The sequence below is a fragment of the Leptonychotes weddellii genome, chromosome 13, assembly GCF_054177405.1.
Source record: "Leptonychotes weddellii isolate Sample4059 chromosome 13, ASM5417740v2, whole genome shotgun sequence".
NCBI lineage: Eukaryota > Metazoa > Chordata > Mammalia > Carnivora > Phocidae > Leptonychotes > Leptonychotes weddellii.
In genome coordinates this window covers 24,472,074-24,494,909 of record NC_138381.1, presented here as the reverse complement: position 1 = coordinate 24,494,909, position 22,836 = coordinate 24,472,074, and the positions used below count along the sequence as shown (strand labels likewise).

The window sequence follows — 22,836 nt, the reverse complement described above, 5'->3', positions numbered from 1 at the left end:
GATCATATGCACTTTACTCCTGTCCCAGGTGATGTGGGAGTCAGCTGGAGAGGGTCTGTGCATGGCTCTGGGAACGTCTGTGCACCCTGGGGGAACCAACACATTTTCTACAGGAACAGAAAACCCTCTACTCCCAGTGAATACCTAGGACTTTGTTGAGGAAGTTACTGTGCTGCCACAATTTCCCCTAGGTGATCAGTTTTTGGTAAACCCCAAATAAAATGATCAGAGAAGAAAAAAAAAGGCAATCAATCAAATATTAAAGCTTAGAAGTCTTTTCCAAAAGAATTGCCCCTCATCATGGTAAATGACAAATACGCGCATGCTTTTGAGCTTTGCCTGCATCATTACAATGTACCTTGGAACAAATATGTTCTTTCTGACCCATCCTTGAGCAATGCTGGGCTCTAGAAAAACTTATTATGAAAAATTCCAAACAGACACTAAAGAAGAGGAAAAAGCACCCACCATTTCCCAGTTTCAGTAATTAACATCTTGCCCAACTGATTTATTGATTTTTAAAGATTTTATTAATTTGAGAGAGAGAGCGCGCACAGAGGGAGAGGAAAAAGCAGGCTTCCCACTGACCAGGGAGCCCGACATGGGGTTTGATCCCAGGATCCTGAAATCATGACCTGAGCCGAGGGCAGACGCTTAGCCGACTGAGCCACCCAGGTGGCCCTTGCCCAGTTGATTTAATCTATTCCTGCCCCCTCCCTCGTTTTGCTGCAGGACCTTAAAGTATATCCCAGATTGTCCTGTCCCTATCGTCATGTCACCTCTCACAATATACCTCAGTATACATCTTTTTAAAAAAGGACATTTTCTTCCATTACTGTACAATGCCATTACCACCCCCAACAAGATTAACAGTAATTCCTCCATATCATCTAATACCCAATTTACATTCAGATTTCCCAGACTGCTCCAAGATGTCTTTGTACAATTAATTTACTGAACTGGTATCCAAACAAGGTTTGAATTTTGTAATTGGTTTTTTCCTTAAGTCTCCTTTAATCTAGAACATACCTCCTCTCCCTTTTTTCCCACTTGCCATTGACTTGATTGTCAGGGAAACTGTCTTGTAATACATCTAAACTGTCTGGATTGCGCTCATTGTATCCTTTAGTGGGAAAAATAATATTTAGAGATTGCAGTCTTACAGGGGTGCTCCTTGCTAACTGGGTTTTCATTGCTTCTTGGCCTTTTAATTGGGCAGAACTAGGGAAATACATAGTTTTAAAAAGAAGCAAATAATGACTTCATACTAGTATTTCCCATCCAAATTTAAGACTACAAGAGCTTTAGTTAAATTATTTGATTATATTTGTACCTTTTCTCTAATTGTGAAAATCTTAGTTCTTAACATTAATATAATTAATAATCACTTAATCCTAATATGTAGATATATTTTGTATTTGTGTATGGAAGAGTTTCTCAGTAATAATACCAATACTCTCATGACAGCAATATTTTGATGAGGAAGATGGTACACACCTGGCCTGAGATGGAAGTGCTAATTCAGGATTTCTTAACCTCAGCACTACTGACATTTGGGGCCAGATAATGCTTTGTGGGGGCTGTCCTGGGCATTGTATGGTGCTGAATAGCATCCCTGGCCTTTCCTCACTAGATACCAGTAGCACAACCCTCCATTGTAACAACCAAAATTTGCTTTCAGACATTGCCAAATGTTCCCTGCGGGTGGCGGGGGGAGAAGGGGGTAAAATCATCCCCAGTTGAGACTCACTGAACAGAAGGAAGTGACAGACATTGTATAGAAACAAACTGTCACATGCCCCACAGATGAACTCTCAAGGGTTTTTTTTAAAACCCCCCAAATAATTGAATTTGGTTAACTTACACAAAAGGTGGCATATTATATAAATTGTTCTGTATCTTGATTTTTTTTAACAACATATTCTGAGCAGAAAGTTTTTACTCCCTTTATAGCTGTGTATGTTCCATTTTGTGCATATGATAATCTATCCCAATCACCTGATGATGGGCATTTGGGTTATTCCTACTCTTGCTATTATGAATAATGTTATAATGAATAATGGTGCACATCTATCACTTTGTGTATTTGCCAGTGTATCTTTGGGATAGGTTTCTGGAAATAGAACTGCTGGGTCAAAGGGTTAATGGGCATGAAATTATAGTAGAGATTGCCAAATTTCCCTCCATAGAGGTTGTACATTTTGTATTCCCACTAGTGTCCTGCTTTCATTACTTAACTTTATAGTGAGAACGTTTCCAAAGTCATTAAATAATCCTTGAAAATTGGATTTTGTAATGGCTGTCCAAAATTCCCACATGTGAATATGCCACAATTTAGTTAATCATTCCTTTCCTGTTGAACATATATGATGCTCCCAACTTTTCTCTATTAAAAATAACACTGAAATGAACTTCCTTGAATAAAAATCTTTGACCAAAATTTGGGTTTTTTCTTGAGGACAGACTTCTGGAAGTAGGATTACTGTATAAAAAGGACGTGGATGGTTTTTAAGCCCCTGGCTACATACTGCCCAAGTCCATCTATGAGGAGATACTGTGTTCTTATTGAGGCTATTGGAACAGACCTTTCTCCTGGCTTCAGTGTCTTACATGAGGGAACAAAATTATCTGATTAAAGCAGACAGTCCTTCTGGGGGAAATAACTAAATCATACCAAACTATATAAAAACCCAATCTTAAAATCCCCAAAGAGATTCTTCATGGTTGGTTAGTGGTAGTTCTCACCTACAGCTTCTTTCAGGGCACGAGGCTATCATTTACTACTTGTTAACTTACCATCTTCCCTGAGGGGGGAGTCCATTCTGTCTCAAAGGGTTGGTCAGTTTTCCCTTCTCAGCAGTGAGATGGTGTGCAGCCTCTCTACCAAGGAGCACCTTCCCTCATCTATAGCATCACAGAGACGACTGGAAGGAAGCAAGAAGTAACAGTGTGGCTGTGTCATTTAATGTGTAAATAAGCAATGAGGAGAATAACAAATGTTGCATTTGTAATATTATCATTAAAATAACAGCCATGTAAGAAATGTTTAGTGAGAACAATTAGGGCTAATTTGACCCACCTCAATTGTTAAGTATGCACAAACTCACGCCTAAGAGTCCAGAGGGAAACAAAATACTGAATAGGGCCATTAAGGCAAATGCCATCTTTAGATGTCTATTGAATTTGATGGTAGTTTGTACAAATAAGGTGTGAAAATTTTATGTGTGGAGCATGAGGAAACTCATCTCTTATTAACTATTGCAGAAGGGCTAGAAAGTTCATTCTCCTTCTTAAAAATCAAACACTAAGTATGACCAAACTTTGGATTAAAAACAAACAAATCCCAATCCTAATATTCAGAAGGAAGCACAAGATCCAAAAGATTATTGCCCTGGGAACGTGCAAGAACTTACCTATGTAAACTGACTTCTTCCTGTACGAGCTGTCTCCTCTCTGGTGTGGTATTTCTATAAAACTGTGTGCATGGGATTGAAGAGCTCAGCACACATAACCCCAGTTCTTTCCACAATCTCTCTGTGCATTTCCTGGGCTCCGGTGAAAAGCCTCATGCCTTGGCTATCATCACCCTCTAGATCAACATTTATCTGAGAATGGTCTGCCATAGGTCAGTAAGGATTATCCAAAAGATAGAATCTAGTGACCTAATAAGTTCAAGAGATACTGAATTAAAGACAGTTCAACTGGTTTCCCCCCATGACAGGACTCCTCAGTGCCTTCAAGATGTTATTATGTGAAGCTAAGAGAAAGAGGTACTTTCCATACTTATTTGACCCCAGAATCCTTTCCTCAAGGAGCATTTCACAAGACCAGCATTCCATTTGAGAATGCTTTGGGAAACAGTGGTTTGCATGAACTCACTCTGATCTGATGATTGCCTCTTTTTCACTGCAATTGCATTCAGTCATGCTTGCAGGCTTTTTATTGTTCACTGTATTTTTGTGCTTACACAAAAAATACAGTGGTCAAACTGTTTTGCTAGAAATTGCTTCTGCCCACACATAATGTCACTATCCCATGCAACAATATTGAGTCCATGATCCTCCACATGAGGTTGATGGGTGATTCTAACACAACCAGGAAAGAAGGGTGTGGTGCAGGACTGGGTATGTGCAGTGGGGAAGGCACAGGACTGGTTGAGCAGGAGGTTGTTAGTAGTAACCTTGCCCTTGTCCCGTTCACATCTTACTCCATTTGCTTGGTTCCGTCACACATAAATCTCTTTCAACCTGGCCCTACTGTGGCATTATTCTTGCTTCTTAATGGTGCAGGTTGACTTGTGAACTGTAATTTTAAAACCAAATTTTACAAATTATGAAATGTAACTGTTTTATGGGAAATTTGAGAGCTAGAAAAAAGTACTCATAATTTCACCACTCGGACACAGGTATTAGCCTCTTTGTATAAACCTTCTGGCGAAAATGGGTTAATTATCATTTGTTGCCTGGGTACCTTTCCATGGTAATTTTTTTTCCCCCCAAAGAAGGAATAGTTTTACTGTTTCGGCTATGTAGAAAAGTAATACATGTTCATTAAAAATATAGTATATGCTTTGGTATTGCTTGAAAGTTAACAGTCCCCTGTAACTGTACCCTGGCAAATATAAATCTTCCCAAAGTCTTGTGTGTGTGCAGCTTAGACACACACACACAGACACACACACACACACGATAAAAAATGTGATCATCCTATGGATGCATATTATTTTCTTATATGGCCTGTTTTTGTTTTTTTTCTTTCACTTCATATATTGTGGACAAGTTTGAAAATCTACTTGAAAATCTACTTGAAAATTATATAGAATTCCACTGTATGGATAGGCCATAATTTATTTGATTTTCCTTTTCTTTTTTCTTGAGGGTTTTAATATAGCATCAGCCTGGTGGATCATGCTCCTCCCACCACAGCTCAGCTTCCCGCTCAGCCCCACAGGTACTCTTAGGTGGGAAGCGGTTTTTTTCTTTAGTGTTTGGCTGGAGTAGGGCAGGTATTATCAAAAAGGTTTTCATAGTCCTTCGGATGAAGAGAATGGGCTTTTGCCTGTGCATGTTAGCAGTTTTGGGGCCTATGCGTCTCCAGTACCCCACTGGGGCTATATGAGAAGCAAAAAGAAAACCCAGAGAAGCCACCGTCACATCATCCCTTGAGTCCCGAGGTGCCTAACCTGTCCTCCTCCTTCTTTCCACCCTTCAGTGTTTCCCGGTATTCGTTCGCTGTATTATGTCCAGAGATTTTAATTCTAAGAGGGTGGGCTATTCCATCTTGGCCAAAAGTGAAAGTCTCTTCTCTTCTCTTTGATTCCCTTTTTATCTATTATGCATCTTAAACACAATGATTTTATACTCCAGGTCAGTGGAGTCTGTTAGTTTCTCCTGCTTTCATTCATGGTGGTTTGTTATAGGTCTTGTAATTTTAGATGGTGAGCTTCCATTTAATGAAGGGGACTCCATCTGTGAGTCTTGCATGTGCCCTTCCAGAGAAAATTTATATTTGACTGTGTCAAGCTTTAGACCACTTTCAGCTAATCCTCAGCTTAAGGTTTCTCTGATCATGCCAATGAGAGTAGGTCTGTAGTGCTGAATCACAAAGGAAGATTTTTTCCTACCCTAAAGTGCAAGACAGACAGATTTCCTGTTCCTTCCCTGGTAGTGGGCGTATTTTTCTAACCCATCCTTTCAAAGAGGATGTGCCCTCTGGTTGTTTTATGCAATGGGCCTTGACTCCACCTCCCATCTTGAATGGGCCCAAGGCCTTCTATGCTATCCCACATGTAAACTTTCAGATCCAAACCTTTTTGTCACTATGAAGCAAACACCCCAAGTCAGCCACAGCTTCAACTTCAACAGCTCAGTGTTGCTTCCTCTTCATTTTTAGTCCTCAAGAATTTTGGCCCTGCTTCTTTGTGGGCTCATTATTGTGTATTCAAAAAGTGTTTCCTATAATTCATCGTTTTTAAAGGGGCTTTATAACAAGAGATTTCTGGGTATCTAGAGTTCTTCATTGTGCTGGAAACAATCTTCCCATTTTTAAAAAATCAATTATTGATAATATATTTGCTGGAAAGAGTAATGGGAATATATCTTTGTTGTTGGTAGTATAGTAATTAGAAATAATTTTTACTCTTTATTATAAAGAAATAATGCTTTTAACCCAAATATCAGTAGGGCATAAACTGAACCGATTGCTGTAGACTTTCCTACTGGATCCTCTTGTCTCTGGCTTGTGAATTCACTTGTCAGAATGAGAAGTCTCTGGAGATGAGAGGCTGGAGACTCCACATGGAGACTACATCTTTCTTCTCTTTTTTTTTCTAGATTTTATTTATTTGAGAGAGAGAGAGAGAAAGAATGCACAAACAGGGGGAGGGGCAGAGGGAGAAGCAGACTGTCTGCTGAGGAGGGAGCCTGGTGAGGGGCTCAATCCCAGGACCCTGGGATCATGACCTGAGCCGAAGGCAGCTGCTTAACCGACTGAGCCACCCAGGCGCCCTAAGACTACATCTTTCAATTCATCTTCAAAAGCATTGCCCAGCCAAGTGAGTTTGATGAATCATCCCCTAAAATCATTGTTTCCGTTATTTTCACTAAAGATGAAAATAGAAAATTTTATTCCCATTGCCTGAGTTGATGCTGATTTTCTCTATTAATTAGAACTAATGACTTACAATGCTAACTTTCAACAAAGCAGATAAACCTTCATAGATAAATGCTGGGCTTTAAGGAAGCAGACCCTTTTACATGAAGCCGATAGCCCTGCACCAAAAGTTCATTCATTCATCCAAGTAGTATTTATTGAGCACTTATTCTGAGTATTCTGCATGACGGATGCATGGGGAATTCAAGAAATATGGTCCATGATCATTGGCCTCTGGAAGCTGGCTATCTGATGGGACAATGAATGAGATATAAACACAAATAATATGAGATGGGGATATAGCCAGTACTAGGTGAATGGTACAAACAATAAGTAAAATACAATTGCACAGGGAAGAGGCCATTTCTGAGAACAGAAATTTAAAAGAAAAAAAAAAAAGGCCTTTATGGACTAGAGCACACTTGAATTGGGCTTGTAAAAATGACTTGGCTCTTGGTAGACAAAGTGGACAAAAATGACCTGAGTAGAAGCTCAAGGAAGATGGCAAAACGTGGATTCCGAGAACATCAAACAGACCAGTTTGGCCCACGTGGGAAATGTAGATAAAAGTCAGCTTATGCGGGCTTCACTGTGGAAAACGAAGTAACCTTTACTGCTTTTTTCATTGGCTCCCCATTATCTACCACACAATACTGCAGTTCCCTACTCTGCTCTTCAAGGGCGGCCATGATCACTCCCTTCATGTGGGTTATGGACGTAACGCAAAGGTTGCTTACAAAATGGAACGTTCCTTTCCTCCTGCCATACTGAGATAGTTTGACCTTAGTATGTCTTAGCTATTGAATGAATGAAACAGTTCTGTTTCCAAATTCTGTAAAATTTGGAATTATCTCTGTCCCAGGAACCACACAGTTTAACAGGGGGGACAGGCAAAGGGCTGAGGAGAGGCCCTGAATTCAGGTTCAGCGCAGAAGCGCAGAGGCTCGGGTGCAAGGCCTCGGGGCCCAGGCAACTGTCTGGGAGGCCAGTGAGCACAGGCCCAGCAGCCCGGGCCTGAGGCCTTGTGAGGCTCTGCTGTGTCTCACATCACTCTTGCTGGTTGCTTTTGCCTTTTGAGGTGATGAAGGTACCAGAGAAACAAAATAAAGGAGACATGAGAATGGAATAACTAGTCAAATATCAAAGTGTAAGAGCCAAAGGGAGTATTTTCTGGTTGCCACACATTAAATTTTTTCATATAACTATATTGGCATAAAGAATAATTCCTGGGTACATTCCATTTGTCCTTTGTTTCCTCCCTTGTATGATTATATTATTATTGCTGTCATTAAAAGTGCATCCATCAGACCTGGCTGTCAGAGAGTTGCATTTACTTTGTGCCCACAAGCAGTTTTGAGGTAAATCTCTTGCTTTAGGGCATTAGTTGATCAATACAGACATCTATAGTGAGCTATTGTTTCCCACCCCCTGCATGACTCCATTTTCCTAAGGCATTCTGGGGATCTGGTCTTCCTTTCAATAAGAAGTCCCTCCAGGTGGGATGGGGATACAGGGGAGAAGGTACCCCTGCAAAAGAACGTTCCTTCTGCAGTCCCCTGCCTTTGCAGGAGGGGCAGCTGGTCCAAGGAAAGGCCTTGAAAGAAATATGGCAACTGCTTGTCACCCCCAGCTCTGCAATCTCCTTCAGGGTAGTCTTTGTTCCCTTCCTGGGTTTTAGTCCGATCTCAAGTCCCATTTTCATCTTTGATGTTTACGGGACCAACATATCTGCAGTCCAAGGTGAAAACCTCTCTAGGATTGCCTCTAGTTACTCATAAGGAGGGAGTCTGTCTCATTAAATTCTGTATTTGGAAGACTTAGCAGTGACAACACACTTGGCAAGTGGTCAGTATCGCTGAACTGAATTCCTAAAATGTGAGTTTAATGGTTTCTCCTCTATTAAATTATCCCTCCCTCCCTGCCTTTCCTTTCCCATCTTCCTTCCTTCCTTCCCCAGCCACAACTCTCTGCTGTCTGAATCCGCTCTGGATTCATTTAGACATACCATATTGTATCAATTTCATCTTCTTGGAGCCATGTCTGCCAGAACCTTCTTGCCAACACCAAACTGACCTGATGATCCTCTGCACCCGTAGATAAGGAGACCCTGGGAGCTCACCTCATCATCCTGGAGATGTCCTTTCTTTTCTGTTTCTTGAATCCCACGAAGCCCTTTGGTTTGGTTTATGCTCTCCCTTTGGTCTTTTAGTACTTTCCCGATAAAGGGTGCATGGGAGGTAAACACTTGTAGGCTTTGTGTGTTGAACATATCTTAATTCTGTCCCCTTAGTTGTTTGATCAAGATACAGACTTCTACATTGGAAATTATTTTTCCTCAGAAGTTTGAAGGCATTGCTCTATTTTCTCTTACTATCTTACATTGCTGATGAGAAGTCTTATTACTGATCCTTTGTCTGTAACCTGTTTTTTTTCTCTCTGGAAGCTTTTACAGATCCTCTTTGTTCTTGGGGTCCTGAAATTTCATCATGATAGGAGTCGGCAGTCTACTGACAGTTACTGTGCTGGCATCAGACCCGTACCAGAAGCAGAGGCTCTGGGCTCTCGCTTTTTGGGTTCAAATCCACTGCCACCATTCTCTAGCTTTCTGACCTCGAACAAGCTACTCAAACTTTGTGCCTCAGTTTCCTCACCTTAAAATGGATAAAAAAAACAGTACCTACCTTGTAGGGTTGTTGTGAGAATTAAGTGAGTTAATATCTGTAAAATGCTAAAGCCAGTGCCTGCCACTTAGAACTACTATTTAAGCAACAGTTTTTATTAATATTTCAAATACAAAAAAAAAAATAATTTCCTAGAGTTTCGCAAGATTTCCTTGACCCTGTGCCTTGAATGGAAATGTTGGCCTTGAGAGGGTGAATGGCTACACAGAGGGAGAGGGCCTGAGTCTCTGACGTGAAATGAAATTTCAACAGGGCAAAGCTGATAAAGAACAAAGCGAATGCAAAAAAAAGCAACAGGTGATTGTTATTGCTGGTGAAGCACTCCCAGACTATGGATTCTCAGCTCAGGACTAGAGGAATAACAGGTAAAGAAAACACAGAATCTTTAAAGAAATCTAGTCACCCCAAACTAGGATTCACATATGCTCCCTGAAAGGGTGTTTTCATTTTTCAATGTAAAAGGGAATATCAGGACAGAGATTCAGAATGAGAGTAAGAAGAACGGGAAGATGCGCTAGAAATTCTGTGTCTTTATGAATGAGAAATATCTGCTGGTGATGCTTTCGTTGTTACTCTTTATGGTTAAGCCAGACCAACACACAGGCATCGCCTAATTTCTATACTAGGAAATCAAATAGATGTTTCCCTCCCTTCTAGGAACCTGAAATTTGAACATATAAAGAGTTCACAAACCCACGCTCAAAATGATCTATTAATAGGCACGGTAATTCAAAGTAACCAAGGAGCCCCAGTTAATGAGGGAAAGCTCTACTTTACCGAATACTGCCAAATAATACGTTTGGAATGAAAAAAAAATGTTTAAATCACTATTTTGCACCACTCTTATGAAATAACCAATTTAAAGATCATTAACAGATGCTAAAACCACTAGTTGAAAGGGGATGGGAAAAGGAGTATTTACACAGTGCCAAAGTATCGTACATAGAATACTTACTACTTGTGAAGAGATGTTTACTTTACAGTGGGGTGATCTGTGGTCACCAGATGATCCCAGTAATTAGACACCACATCAGTAATAGTGGGATACACCAACATGTGGATCCCAATGTAATGAATATGAAAACATAAAATCATCTATGAAATATACTTGCCAAAAGTCATTACCCTGATTCTAATTAAGCTTTTAGATCTAAATTCTATCTTAGAGGACAGGACACAGAGGAACCAGTTATATGATACCATGAGGAAAACATCAGGAGAGTCAGAATGTGTCTTATCTTGGTCAAGGCAAAGTCTAAAGAAAGGGCAAGGAGACTGGTCTAGATTATAAGAGATTTAAGAGATATAACCATATGTAATGCATGATTCTTGATTGGATTTGGGTTGGAAAAGATATTTCAGGATCACTGGAGAGATCTGAATATGGAATGAGCATTAGACATATTATACAATCAGTGTTAATTCTGCTGGGTGTCATAATAGTATTGAAGCTATGTAAGAAAATGTCCTTATTGGGGGAATTACATGCTAAGGCATTTGGGGGGGGGGGGTTCATGATGTAATTTACTTTGAAATAATTTGGCTGGATAAATACATATGAAGCAGATATGACAAAATGTTGACTGCTGTTGAATCAAGATGGAAGGTTTATGGATACCCATTGATTCCACTTTTCTATCTGTTTGGAAATTTTATATTAGGAAGTTCAAGGAACTGGCTTGCAGATGCAAAATTGAGTAAACCTGGCCTGACAGTGTTTTAGGAAGGGCAGGCATGCGGGTCTCAAAGGGCCACATTTGCACTGGGCTCCCTGGAAGGAGCTTTTTGCTCTTTTGAATTCAAGCAGAGCATGGCGTGACACAGTCATTCGCTCCAGAATGTATGAGAGTTTGGGAAGAATTAATGTACTTCCCAGAGTGCCCAAGTTATTGTCAGGAATAATAACTCACTGGCAGCATCAGACTGAATAATTCATGGTACGACTACAATGGGAATACTCACGTGTGGTTGTTGTTAGTTGATTTCTCCCCCCCAAATTAAGTCACCTAAAATTATCTCCTTTACATGAGGTATTTTGGGGATGTGTTTTCTTTTTTTAACCAAGTCTTTCTCCCAAACAACACGAGGTAATTGTCCTATTCGCTCACGTACAGATGTAGAATAAAGTCAAAATGCAGAATTGCTTCCTACAATGCTAAATCGTTCTTAAAATATAGTTGTTGCTTCAGAAGTGAGTTGGCCGCTCTCACCAGTTCCTCTGTTTCCCCCACGATCCCAGGGAGCTGGACTGTGCCATGTTACGTCGTCTGGAGAAAAGGATTCTGGTTGGTCTCCCCAGCCGGGAGGCCAGGCAAGCCATGATCCGCCACTGGCTGCCCCCTGTGAGCAAAAGCAGAGCTCTGGAGCTGCGCACGCAGCTGGAGTACAGCATGCTGAGCCAGGTAAGCCACCCTCGAGGGAGCACCTGCAGGCCAAGCAGCCGCCACACCAATCTTCTGGGCAGGGTCCTCTCGGGAGCTGTTTTGGGGGCATATTCCTTGAGCCACTTAGAAAAGACCCGAGCTGCCCCAGCAATGCGATGCGCCTCTTCCTCATGAGACGGTGAGCTCTTTGTCCCTCAGAAACATTCACGCGGGCAGAGACAGCGCGATGTAGCGGCCAATAGCATAGGGTTTCGACCCAGAGCACCCCGTGTCAAATCCGGGTCCTGCCCCTGATCAGCTGTGTGGCCTCAGGGAAACCCCCGACTCTCTAAGCCTGGGTCTTCATCTGCAAAACGGGTAACTGATATGCCACAATGGATTACCATGATGATCCAGTTGTTTTTTTTTTTATTCTTATGTTAATCCCCATGATGATCCAGTTTTTACAAATGGAAATGGGGGTCCATGCCTGCTACCCTCACTGTCACTGGTGTCACTCCCTCCTGAGTGGACACTTGAACATGTTCTCTGTTCATCTGAGTGATGAACATCTCAATGATGTTCCGGAGGTTCCGCAAAGGCAGGAATGATCTTATTCACAAGAACAGAAGTGTCTACCAAATTTGATCCATCCTTGGATTTGGGCACAAGGGCCCCATTAGGCTACCATGGGTGGTCTAGTCCTTCACCAGCAGCTGCCATCATGTGTCTGGATGGTGTTAGGAAGGTGTTTACTGCCCAGCTTCTCAGGTTATCCAAACACATAAGCAACCCCTCTCCCTCCCAAACATTACAGATCTGGGAATCTTTGTGTAATGTTCGTGAGGGACAGACACAGATTCTAAACAGGGGCTCTTTTTAAATTTATTTACATTCATTAGCCAACATATAGTACATCATTAGTTTTTGACGTAGTGGTCAGTGCTTCATTAGTTGCGCACTGCGTCTTGCCTGTAAGAACGTGATCACCACCAGCACTCTGCCTGCTGACCAACGGCTGGCCTGCGGCTGTTTCAGGAGACTGAAGGCTACTCGGGCTCAGACATTAAGCTCGTCTGCAGGGAAGCAGCCATGCGGCCTATGAGGAAGATCTTCAGTGCACTTGAAAATCACCAGTCAGGTATGGTGGGAGTCACAGCGACTCTGGGAGAGAAATTTGTTTAAAAACCCAACTTTCACCAGCAGATGGAGCCTTGCTCCTGTCCTTGGTGGCTCTTTGCACTTGCAAACGTTCTTTGGTCAAATTGTCCTCCATGTACTCATTTCTCCTCTGGTGTTCTGTTTTGGATCAACTTTGCCCCAGATGATAAACTCCTTAGGGCTTGGGCTTTTATTTCTTTGGCACGCTGTGATGTTGGGCTGGATCCATTTGGGGCACTATATAACTCTTAAACACTACTTTGATAATGATACATTTAAGTCATATTTTTTATCTGGGCTTCAGGGGCTGGGATGCACATTAAAGAATTTCTTCCCCAGCTCTCTTTAGTCTTGCCTTTTGCTGCATTAACCATTTAGAATGCTGCATTATGCATTGTCTTGAAAAAAGGTCTATTAGCCTTTCAAGAGCACAGATCATCATAAGGTCAATTATTGTGCTGTTACTGCTGTGTTTTTATCTAGAGAGCAGCAACTTACCTGGAATCCAGCTGGATACAGTGACCACTGCCGACTTCTTAGATGTGCTAGCTCACACCAAGCCTTCAGCAAAGAATCTGACTCAGAGATACTCAGCCTGGCAAAGTGAGTTCGAGTCTGTATGAAATCACATCTACCCTGACCTGGCCACAGAGACAACCACGGAGGCCTTCCGATTTATTAGGTTAAGCAGGAGAAGAACATGATGATTGGGAGAGAAAAGAGAAAAATTATCTTTGAAGACTGAGTTCGTTTGAATAACTGCACTATTTTGGAAATAAGAGATATTTTTGTTAATTTTTCCTGATTGATGCCCGCAAAATACTGAAGATGTCAATTACAGGTGTATATGCTCCTAGTCACACAACAGAGACTTTTCTCACACTTAGACTCCATACAATTTGATGAACAGTTTCTTACGGTGTTCCTTGTTTGTGAATTGGTGTTTTCATTTTGAAGAAAAAGATGTAGTTTGGGAAGCTGTGTTGGAATGCACAGTGGCTCCGAGTGGGGGGCCCATTAGAAGCGAAGCGTGACAGACCATCCAACCAGCTGATGGGCTTGAGGGTTGGTTAAGAATAGGCGCGGGGAAGGACACGCAGTGTTTCTTCTGACAACATCCTGAGTGTCATCAGCTCTCCCTAACTCTGACCCCAACCAGTTTTCTCAGCAGCAAAGCCCTAGCAGACTAGCTCCCCCCCACCGTGACCCCCTCCCCTCCCCCCGCCCCCTGTCCTGCCCCAGCCCCCGGGTTCGCTGCTCCACCTCAGGGGAGGAGCATCTGGAGTCTCAAGCTAGCAGCACACAGCCACCAGCCTCCAGCCTGAGCTTCCAGTCTGAGTTCTGGCTCCCAGTAACATCTTTGGACAGTTCACATCCCGTGTGCTCTGCCGTCTTCCGACAGCTCCTCGGTGGATCCAGAGCTTAGGATGGGGAGCCTGAGATTCAGAACAGTCATCCTGGGTCTTCCCTACCCTTAGGCTCCCCCACATCTCCTTATGGGGTTGGTAACAGTTGGAAGCATCTCCCTCAGAAACTCATGATCTGAGCCATCTATTTTAAACCCCGGAAAAATGCCGCTAAGTGATGCCACCACCCCTCTTCCCAGCCGTCCCCCCTTCTTCCCTTCCTCACCTCATTTTCTTCATCCCAGCAAGGCACACTCCTCCTCCGAAGAAAAACTTGCAGGAAAAGGGACATTTTGGATAGCTAAATATTCCAAAGGATTACCCTAATTTTAAACAAAAACAAAGCATTTTGGGGAGGGTACTGATTATTTTGAGTATATCCTCAAATGCCTTTTAAAATGCCGTTTCATGGGCAATGTAGTCAAACTGGAAATATACCACATATAATGAATTAAAAATAAACAAAAAGACATTTCATCTTAGTATATACTAAACTTAAGCTTCTTCATGATCATGAAGGTCTTACACTATCCAACACTAGCTCTACCCTAGATGTAGAAATCTCTAAATGGTCTTAGACATCTGCTTCTCGTGTTTTGGGATCATTTTCTCTTTTCTTTCTCTCTCTTCCTTCCTTCCTTCTCTTTTTTTTAAGATTTTGTCAGAGAGAGAGAGAGACAGAGGGCAAGCACAAGCAGGGGGAGCAGCAGGCAGAAGGAGAAGCAGGCTCCCCGCTGAGCAGGGAGCCCGATGTGGGACTCGATCCCAGGACCCTGGGATCATGACCTGAGCCGAAGGCAGACGTTTAACCGACTGAGCCACCCAGGTGTCCCAGGGTCATTTTCTTTGTCAGGCTGTCAGTGGACATTTCTTGCAGCTGTTAGTCCATTAGCTTGTGGCCACTACCATCCTGATTTCATAAAATCTCAAGTGGATGGAACCTCAACCGTTGTTAATTTGCCGTGGTTGGAAAGTAGATATGTTTGTGTGTGTGTACTTAAAAGTGAACAGGTAAAGGGGCAGAGGAGACAGCCCCTGTGGACAGCATGCTTTTTGACAATGTTTGGCCCCTTTTAGCTTGCTGCTCTTTCCTTACTCCAGTCAGGGTAAGCGTGGTTTTGCCATCCCTCACAGCAAATACACACAACCCGAAGCACAGCTGACTATGTACCTGACACACCTCCACATCCTTCCTCCATTTCTAAGAATCTCCAAGTTCATCTTTGTAATACTTCCATCTTATTCAATCGCATATTCAATCCTCCTCTTTTCCCTTGGGAAGTTTGTCTCCAAATAATTATGCAAGTATGTTTGTAGGTCATGCTTTTATTTCAGTGACTTCTTTATCTGTTTTATAAATTAATGACTTCTTGCTTTGGATGAAATGAAATGTAGCTCTTTCATCCCTCTGCCGTATCCCCATCATCGCCAAATGGTTAAGACTTTAGGTTTACTCAATAATCGGTATTTCTATGGGAACGTATAATGTTCATGCAGAGCCACTAGTGAATCAAAATTACATTTCCTTTATATGTTGGTTTTGTCTTTCCAGGAATTAATTAAGTGCCTTATTTTATCATTTGCTTAATTTTTGAAGTATCTCTTCTGATTTTTTGCAACACAGTCTCAGATCTGTCAGATACCTATCAGTATTGGTTTCCAAATGGCCAGTATCAGATAAACTGTCAATTCCATTCCCATACCCTCTGGTCCTGGTGTTTTAAGGGGAAAGGAACCAAGAACCCTTACAGAATAAGAACCCTTATAGAATAAGCAGAGATGTACCTAGTCTCCCCATTTGCAGTCCTGTAGCTCACCCTGCCTCACCACCACGCCCATTCTCCCCAAGGCCTTCACTTTCATGGCTCCTGGGGCTCCAACCATTTTGTTTAACAGCTTCAAACTAAATCTTTGCTTCTCAGTGCTACCTCACACCTCACCTCCTACCTAGTCTCCAAGACTTCAATCTTTGAGGTTCTATAGGATGAGTTTTGGTTGTCTTTCTTTGCACAGATTTTTATCAACAACCTAACCACTTCCATCCTTCAAATTATTGTACCCTCTTGTCCACTGGTATCTCCTCTTGTGGGCTCTCCTTGTGAGTTTATACCTTCTTTATTCCTTCACTTTGATTTTAGTGGGGCTCTGAGAGAGACCAACTAAGACACATGATTAGTTTACGTTTAGAGTCTGTATTATTTAAAAAGTAGATTAGAAGTATATCCAAGTTTATGGGGATACAGGAGCCTGGCCTATTGTTGGAGGAAAATTTAACTTCATCCAACATGTGGTATTTTCTCCTAAGGCAGAAGTCACAATGTCTGTAGGAACTTGGAACACAGTAACACATGGGTAAAGTAAGCTGGGTGTAAGACAACGAAGAGGTGGGGCTGTGATGGAGGGTCAGACTACCTGAATGACCCAGCAGTGGTGCGGCTCCCACCGAACCTAGAAATTTGGACCCAACATTGCCCGATCTTCTAGTATTCCTAGGAAAACCTGTAGCAACTGATCTGCATTTGAGATCTCCTGACAACCCAGATGTTGGCCACTAAGGTTAAGTATCTAGGTTAGAATTCATGGCTTGTCCCTACATTTCATTCAGGTCACCATCAGAAGCCTTCTCAGCCGGACTCTACTTATCTAAAATAACTCCCTCCCTCGTTTTCTTGTCCCTCACGGAGCCATATAGCTATTGTGTTAAGTAGTGTGTGTGTGTTTTATCATCCGTTTACCCTACCCAAATGTTAGCCCCATGGTTGTGGAACTTTTGTCACTGCCACTGAATGAGTGCAACATTCTTTAAAATGAGCACTGTATCTGCTTCACAGGCTAGAAGCTGTGATTACTGTTCCAAAGCACTGAGTTCACTGCACATGACCTCTTCTCTGAGAGGACTTCTACAACACACCTTGAACTTGTCAGAGCCCTTCGGACTTTTCAGTATATTTTTATATGCTTTGATTTCCCAACTAGAAGATATGCATCTTAGCAACTGGAGCTACACTCTGCTCTGTCTTCCTTTGTACTCTACCCATGGCTGGCATTTAATAATTTGGTTTTCTCAGGCACATTAGCCAGTGAAACAAACAGGAGTTAAGAGATGTGTAGGACATGAAGGTAAGCACTGAAAAGAGTAAGGTATTCAAAATTGTTGAATTTTAACAGATACATAATTTAAATGATAAAATGATTTCTGGTGCTCTGGTGTCTTGTTCTGGTTGTCCCTCAGAGAAGCATGCTTTGGGGTAGTCGGCCTTGATGGCTGGCATGATAAAGTCAGCAAATGTCCTATGCATTTATGCCAAAGAAAAATGTCTGTGATATGTCAAAGGGACCTGATAACGCAAACATGGCTTTACTCAAGCAGCTGCTAATACGAAAAGGGATTCTGCTGTTCGAAGCAGAGTGTTTTAATGAAACAGATTAGTGCAGTTTTAAAAATTCTTTACCAAAGGTGCCCAAGGCTTTCCGTTTCATACTACAGGAGACACCACTGATCTCAAACCAAATAAACCACCTGTGCATGTGTGTTTTTGACTTGGTCCAGAATGGTACAGTAATTTCTGAATGTGGGGTTAAGAGTGAGGTGATGACACTATTCTTCCAAGAGAGTTTCTGACGTCCGTGGCTACAGGTGTTCGACGGCCCTGATCAGCTCCGACAGATGCAGAATGGTGTGTAGGAAGAACTACAGCAAAACGAGCCAATTCTGGAGGGAGGAGAGGGAAGTGGTGGGATAGCCATCTGTCTCCGCCACTGGACTGGTGCTCTGCCTTCCACACCCAGGACACACCTGCCTTACAGCAGATGCTCAGTACTCCTCTCCTGATAGTGGGTATTCTCTACTACCCTTTCCAGTCCCAGAATGGCACTTGGTCCCTTTCCTGGGCCTAGCAGAGGATTATAGTAAAACTGATGCAAACACTGTCCTCGAGGTCATACCACTGGAAAGCACTTTAAATGGGATGGCTAGAAAAACGAAGTCTTTTCGGTATTTTGGTTATTAAATCTCCTCCGTGAGGCCCAAGGCAGACCAACCGGCTATGCTGGGAATGTTTATCGTAACCTGGATCTAAAACCAGATTTTTATTTATCCTCATGAACCTCACTGTGGACAGGTCAGTTAACAAGCCCTATATGATGCTTGTTAAATAAGTAAAGCATGAAACAAAAATTTTAATGGCCCTAAACAGCCAAACTAGAATGGAGGAAAGAAGCCATTTCTCTTGGCCAACGACCTGATGCTCATGTGGGCTTACCTATTCCCGTCACTCTGTTTGATTCCTGACCCATTAGTGATGTCTACCTCTTTGCTTTAGCTCTAACCTGTCTCTAAAGCATCAGATCCATTATTTCTGAGTGTCTAATGGGGGCCTCCTCTATGGGCAACGAGTCTAAAATGAAACTTAATTTTCTCCTCCCTACTCATAGCTATACCTTCTGACATGAAACTCCTAAAATATTTACAGCTAGTTTGTACTGGTTCAGTAACCATCTGAGTAAGAACTATCTGTGTTGCAGGAGATACAAAAAAGAACGAGCCACAGTCCTGTCGGGGAGGTGAGGAGGGGAGAAGGGACGTGTGAGGACCGAAGTATAATCTAACAAGTGCTAGGAGGGCACAGAGGAGGGAATGCCCCATTCCACCTGCAGTCAGGCGGACATCACAGAGGAGGGCCACAGGAGTATTAATAACATCTTGAGCATTCTCCCTAGCTCCTCCACTAGTAAGGGTCCTCAGGGCAAAATCCTTTTCTTATACACTCGATTATTTCCTAGCATGGCACTTAGCACGTAGCAACCAGCAAACACTCAATGGTGCTTGAGCCAAGGCATCACTGACCCAGGCGGCCAGGTAGCAGGCCCCAGTTGAATGGAGCGCATCCATCAGGCCCCAGGCAGTGTGTTCCATCCACACGCTGAGCTGCTCCGTGCGCCTTTGTGTGTGGGCGTTTCAGTGTAGTAGAGTGTCTCCTTTTTTTAATCCTCAGGAAGGCTTCCCCCATTGAAGTGACTGTTGAGATTAATTCTATCAAAATTTATCAGATTATTCAGTGTGGACAGTGCTGCTACGTCTGCCTCATCATCAGCACCAAAAACACACAGCACTCAGCATTTGCCCGATTCTACTCTCAATAATTAATACGCTGGTCACGCATTTAACCCTCACGACAAGCCTACGTGGTGGGTGTTGCCACAGTCTCCATTTTACAGACAAGGAAAAGGGGGCGTGAGAGCCTAGGTGACTTGCTCAAGGGCCCAGAGCTAGTTAACTGCTGGCGAGGCCCCCAAACCTACGCTCTTGGCCATTCCACTCATGCTTCCGATCGGCGGCGGCCGTCCTATCACAGCTGTCCTTTGCACTCTAGGCTGTGTAAGTACTAAGTCAGGGCATCTGCAAAAACAAGAACAGAGTGATCACCAAACCACCAAAAGGAGACGGAGCTGCCATTTATTTAGCTTTGCTCCCTGCCATCCAAGACCAAGCTGATCTCTAAACAAGCATCAAAGCCCGAAGCTCATTAACATCAGCGTGTGCTTCAATAAGGTGAACACCACAATCATGTACAATTACATGCTAATAATTCAATGCCCAAGAGCCCTGTAAAACAATTGCAAAGGCCCAGGATGATCACAGTATGCAAATGCACTAGGAAAATCATTACCTACTTAGGCCCCTTCATTTTGGTGGGTTTAACATGAGAAGAATAATCCATGCTACAAGACGAGATTTCATTTTACAGCTGTAGTAACCAAGTACATAAAAGCTTGAATCTGTCCCAATAGCTTCTAAAAGATTTTTCCCATAGTGTCAGAGGCAAAAATAATGAAATCTTGCAAATGTACAGTTAATAGGACCCTGGTGGACACTAACTTCAAAAATGCATGGTGTATAAGACATTAAAGGCTTGATTTTAGTTTCTGCACTGTTGCTGTTAATAACAATGTCTAATTAAAACATCTGTAAAATACTGATAGTTTTAATTTTACATAAAATTTCCAAAACAACTGTTACACAGTATAATAGGTATCTGCAATGAATAGGTTATTAATGGAAGTATTATTTTAAATTAAAATCAGGTTCTAAATTTAAATTAGTCATCTCTGGCTAATGAAGAGAAAAAGAAGTCACCCATGCTGGGAATAATACAGTAGATAATCTAGTTTTCAACATCCGTTAAGGCAAATTCACTTGATCACCTGGGCTAAAGGACAATTTATTTTGCTGCTTCTGACCTGTACTCCACTTGGCACTTCCGACGGATTTCACAGTTGAACTCAATATTAAAACTACAGCCGAAATGCACTTCTCACCACATTATTTTATAATTTAAAAAACGCCATTCAATTTTATTCACAATCGGAACCCTCGCCCCTCCCAACGGACCAGTGAGGAGGCAGCAAAGCACACGATTCCCCGCAGGAGGTTCTCCCTCCCAGCCCCGCTGAACCTGATGACTATTTTAAAAGGAATGGCATAGAATCTCAGCTTTCCCTTTCTCTGGGTCTCATCTTTTACAAAATAAAACAAAAGGGATAAGCAAGGTGTAGTGGCTGGCTGCAATTTGATACCTTTCTCTCTAACTAATGCACAATAGAGGAGTGCTGGTCCGTGTCTAGCTATGCTGGCGTGGGGACGGGGAGCGAGTCACTCCGGACAATGAAAAGCTGCATCTCCAGTTGCTTCTGAGTCACATCAGGGATCACAGGAGATGCTGCAGAATGTGGTCCACGGCATGAGGGAAGCTCTCGCAAGTTAAATAAGGAGGCGGATTAATTTTTTCTTCATCTGCTGCTCGGTATTTCCCTGAAATGAAAGTAGAGCCAGTGAAAAGGCTACTGCTAGAACACCACATTCATCACGTCCTGTGAGCACCGGGGCCACCACCGAACCACCGTGGCGAGTCCTGGAGAGTCGGTGGCTCCCCGTCTCCCAAAGCATCTCCCAGTGAAGCTTTAGGCTGCAGTGAGGCAATTCAAAGCAGTATCACAGCCAGCATTTTCCCAGGACTCTGGTCCTTCACAACGGACACAGGGCCCGGGGCACCTGGCCGCTAAGGCTTCCGTCAGATCTCCATGGCTGGGGAAATCATTTTCTTCCCCACCAGCCCTAAAGATAGGAATGGAGACTGAATCAATGCTTTTCAGTGGAAGCCAGGCACCACAGGGTGGAAGCCTGGTTAGCTCCTGAGGGCGTATGTCCTGCTGCCATGCGCAGGGACTCTGGGAGCGCCCAGGGGTGGGGGTGTGGAAAGCAACGCAGGCACACAGGCCTGCGCCAAGCAGGACGGTCTGCTCAACAGGGCACTGCCCCAGTCTCCCCGGGCTCTGGAATGTGGGACCCACAACCGAACACCCCTGTACAGAGAGGAACCCTTCCACACAGTGGTCACAAGCCCCTTTTACAAATGTAAATCCACTAGGATGCCCTATCCCTATTTAAACACCCTTGATGGGTCCCACTGCCCTTCAGAAAGAACCCAAATCCCTACTGCTGCCCTTTGTCATCTGGCCAGCATCCCTCCAACCTCAGCATGTGTTACTTTCACAAGACTGCAGTCCTAGATGGGACCTGGCTCTTTGAGGACCATCACACCTGCCATCCCTCTGCTGGCAACAGTCTTCTCAGCCCACTCACTACCCCCCGCACGCTTCGGGCCAAACTTCATATTCCCATCCCAGTTACATCTCCTTCCTCCCTGTTAGTCTCTCTCTTAGCACCCTGTTCTGTGCCTCCACATTTATAATGCATTGCCATTATATATTTATTCACTCAATGTCTGCCTTGCACCTAAGACTGTGAGTTCTCTGAGAGTAGGGACCGTGTCTGTTATTTTCCCCAATGTATTCATTCCCAGCACTGAATGTAACGACTAACACGTGGTGAGCATTACACAATTTTTTCTTTAAGAATGAAAAGAAGGAAGAAAGGGAGGAAGGAAAGAAGGAGGGAGGGAGGGAGGAAGGATGGGCAGAACATTGCTTCAGCTGAGGCCTTGGGGAACAAGGCCAAGTGCCCTGTAGCCACTCGGGCTACCTCTGCACTTCCCCCTTCTCTGTGCTCTCTCATCCCTTTTCTCGTGATCTCTGCCATTTATCCCTCTGCATTCTCCAACACTCTCTGCCTGAATCCAGCTCCCGTAACAACAGACCCACCATTTCCTACAGTTTCCCGCCATTCTCCATAAACTATCTCTTTACGAGGCTTTGCCCAACAAACACAAAGCCTGAAAATCCCGTTCCATATCTCCACACTATGGCGGAGATGTTTCCTGCCTTGTCTTACTAACTGTGAATTCCTACAGGAGGGGGGCCAGCATCAAATGTACAAAGGTAGGGGCGCCTGGGTGGCTCAGTCGTTGGGCGTCTGCCTTCGGCTCGGGTCATGATCCCGGGGTCCTGGGATCGAGCCCCGCATCGGGCTCCCTGCTTGGCGGGAAGCCTGCTTCTCCCTCTCCCACTCCCCCTGCTTGTGTTCCCTCTCTCGCTGTGTCTCTCTCTGTCAAATAAACAAATAAAATCTTGGGGCGCCTGGGTGGCTCAGTCGTTAAGCGCCTGCCTTCGGCTCAG

The 22,836-nt window shown here is 43.3% G+C and overlaps 2 protein-coding genes across 3 annotated transcripts in view; one reads left to right on the top strand and one right to left on the bottom strand.

Annotated features, from left to right (window-relative positions):
• The window catches only part of KATNAL2 (katanin catalytic subunit A1 like 2), a 71,027-nt gene extending 54,537 nt beyond the window's left edge, over positions 1–16,490 (top strand). Inside the window, exons 14-16 of the mRNA XM_081801298.1 lie at positions 11,572–11,734; positions 12,734–12,836; positions 13,340–16,490. Coding sequence (XP_081657424.1) covers positions 11,572–11,734; positions 12,734–12,836; positions 13,340–13,479 — 406 coding nt within the window. The 3' untranslated portion in view covers positions 13,480–16,490. The remainder of the gene's footprint in view (positions 1–11,571; positions 11,735–12,733; positions 12,837–13,339) is intronic.
• Positions 16,491–19,699: 3,209 nt separating this feature from the next.
• Positions 19,700–22,836, bottom strand: part of HDHD2 (haloacid dehalogenase like hydrolase domain containing 2) — a 35,724-nt gene continuing 32,587 nt past the window's right edge. For both annotated transcript variants that reach the window (XM_081801323.1, XM_081801324.1), the window contains exon 7: positions 19,700–21,073. In XM_081801323.1, coding sequence (XP_081657449.1) covers positions 20,970–21,073 — 104 coding nt within the window. In that variant the 3' untranslated portion in view covers positions 19,700–20,969. The remainder of the gene's footprint in view (positions 21,074–22,836) is intronic.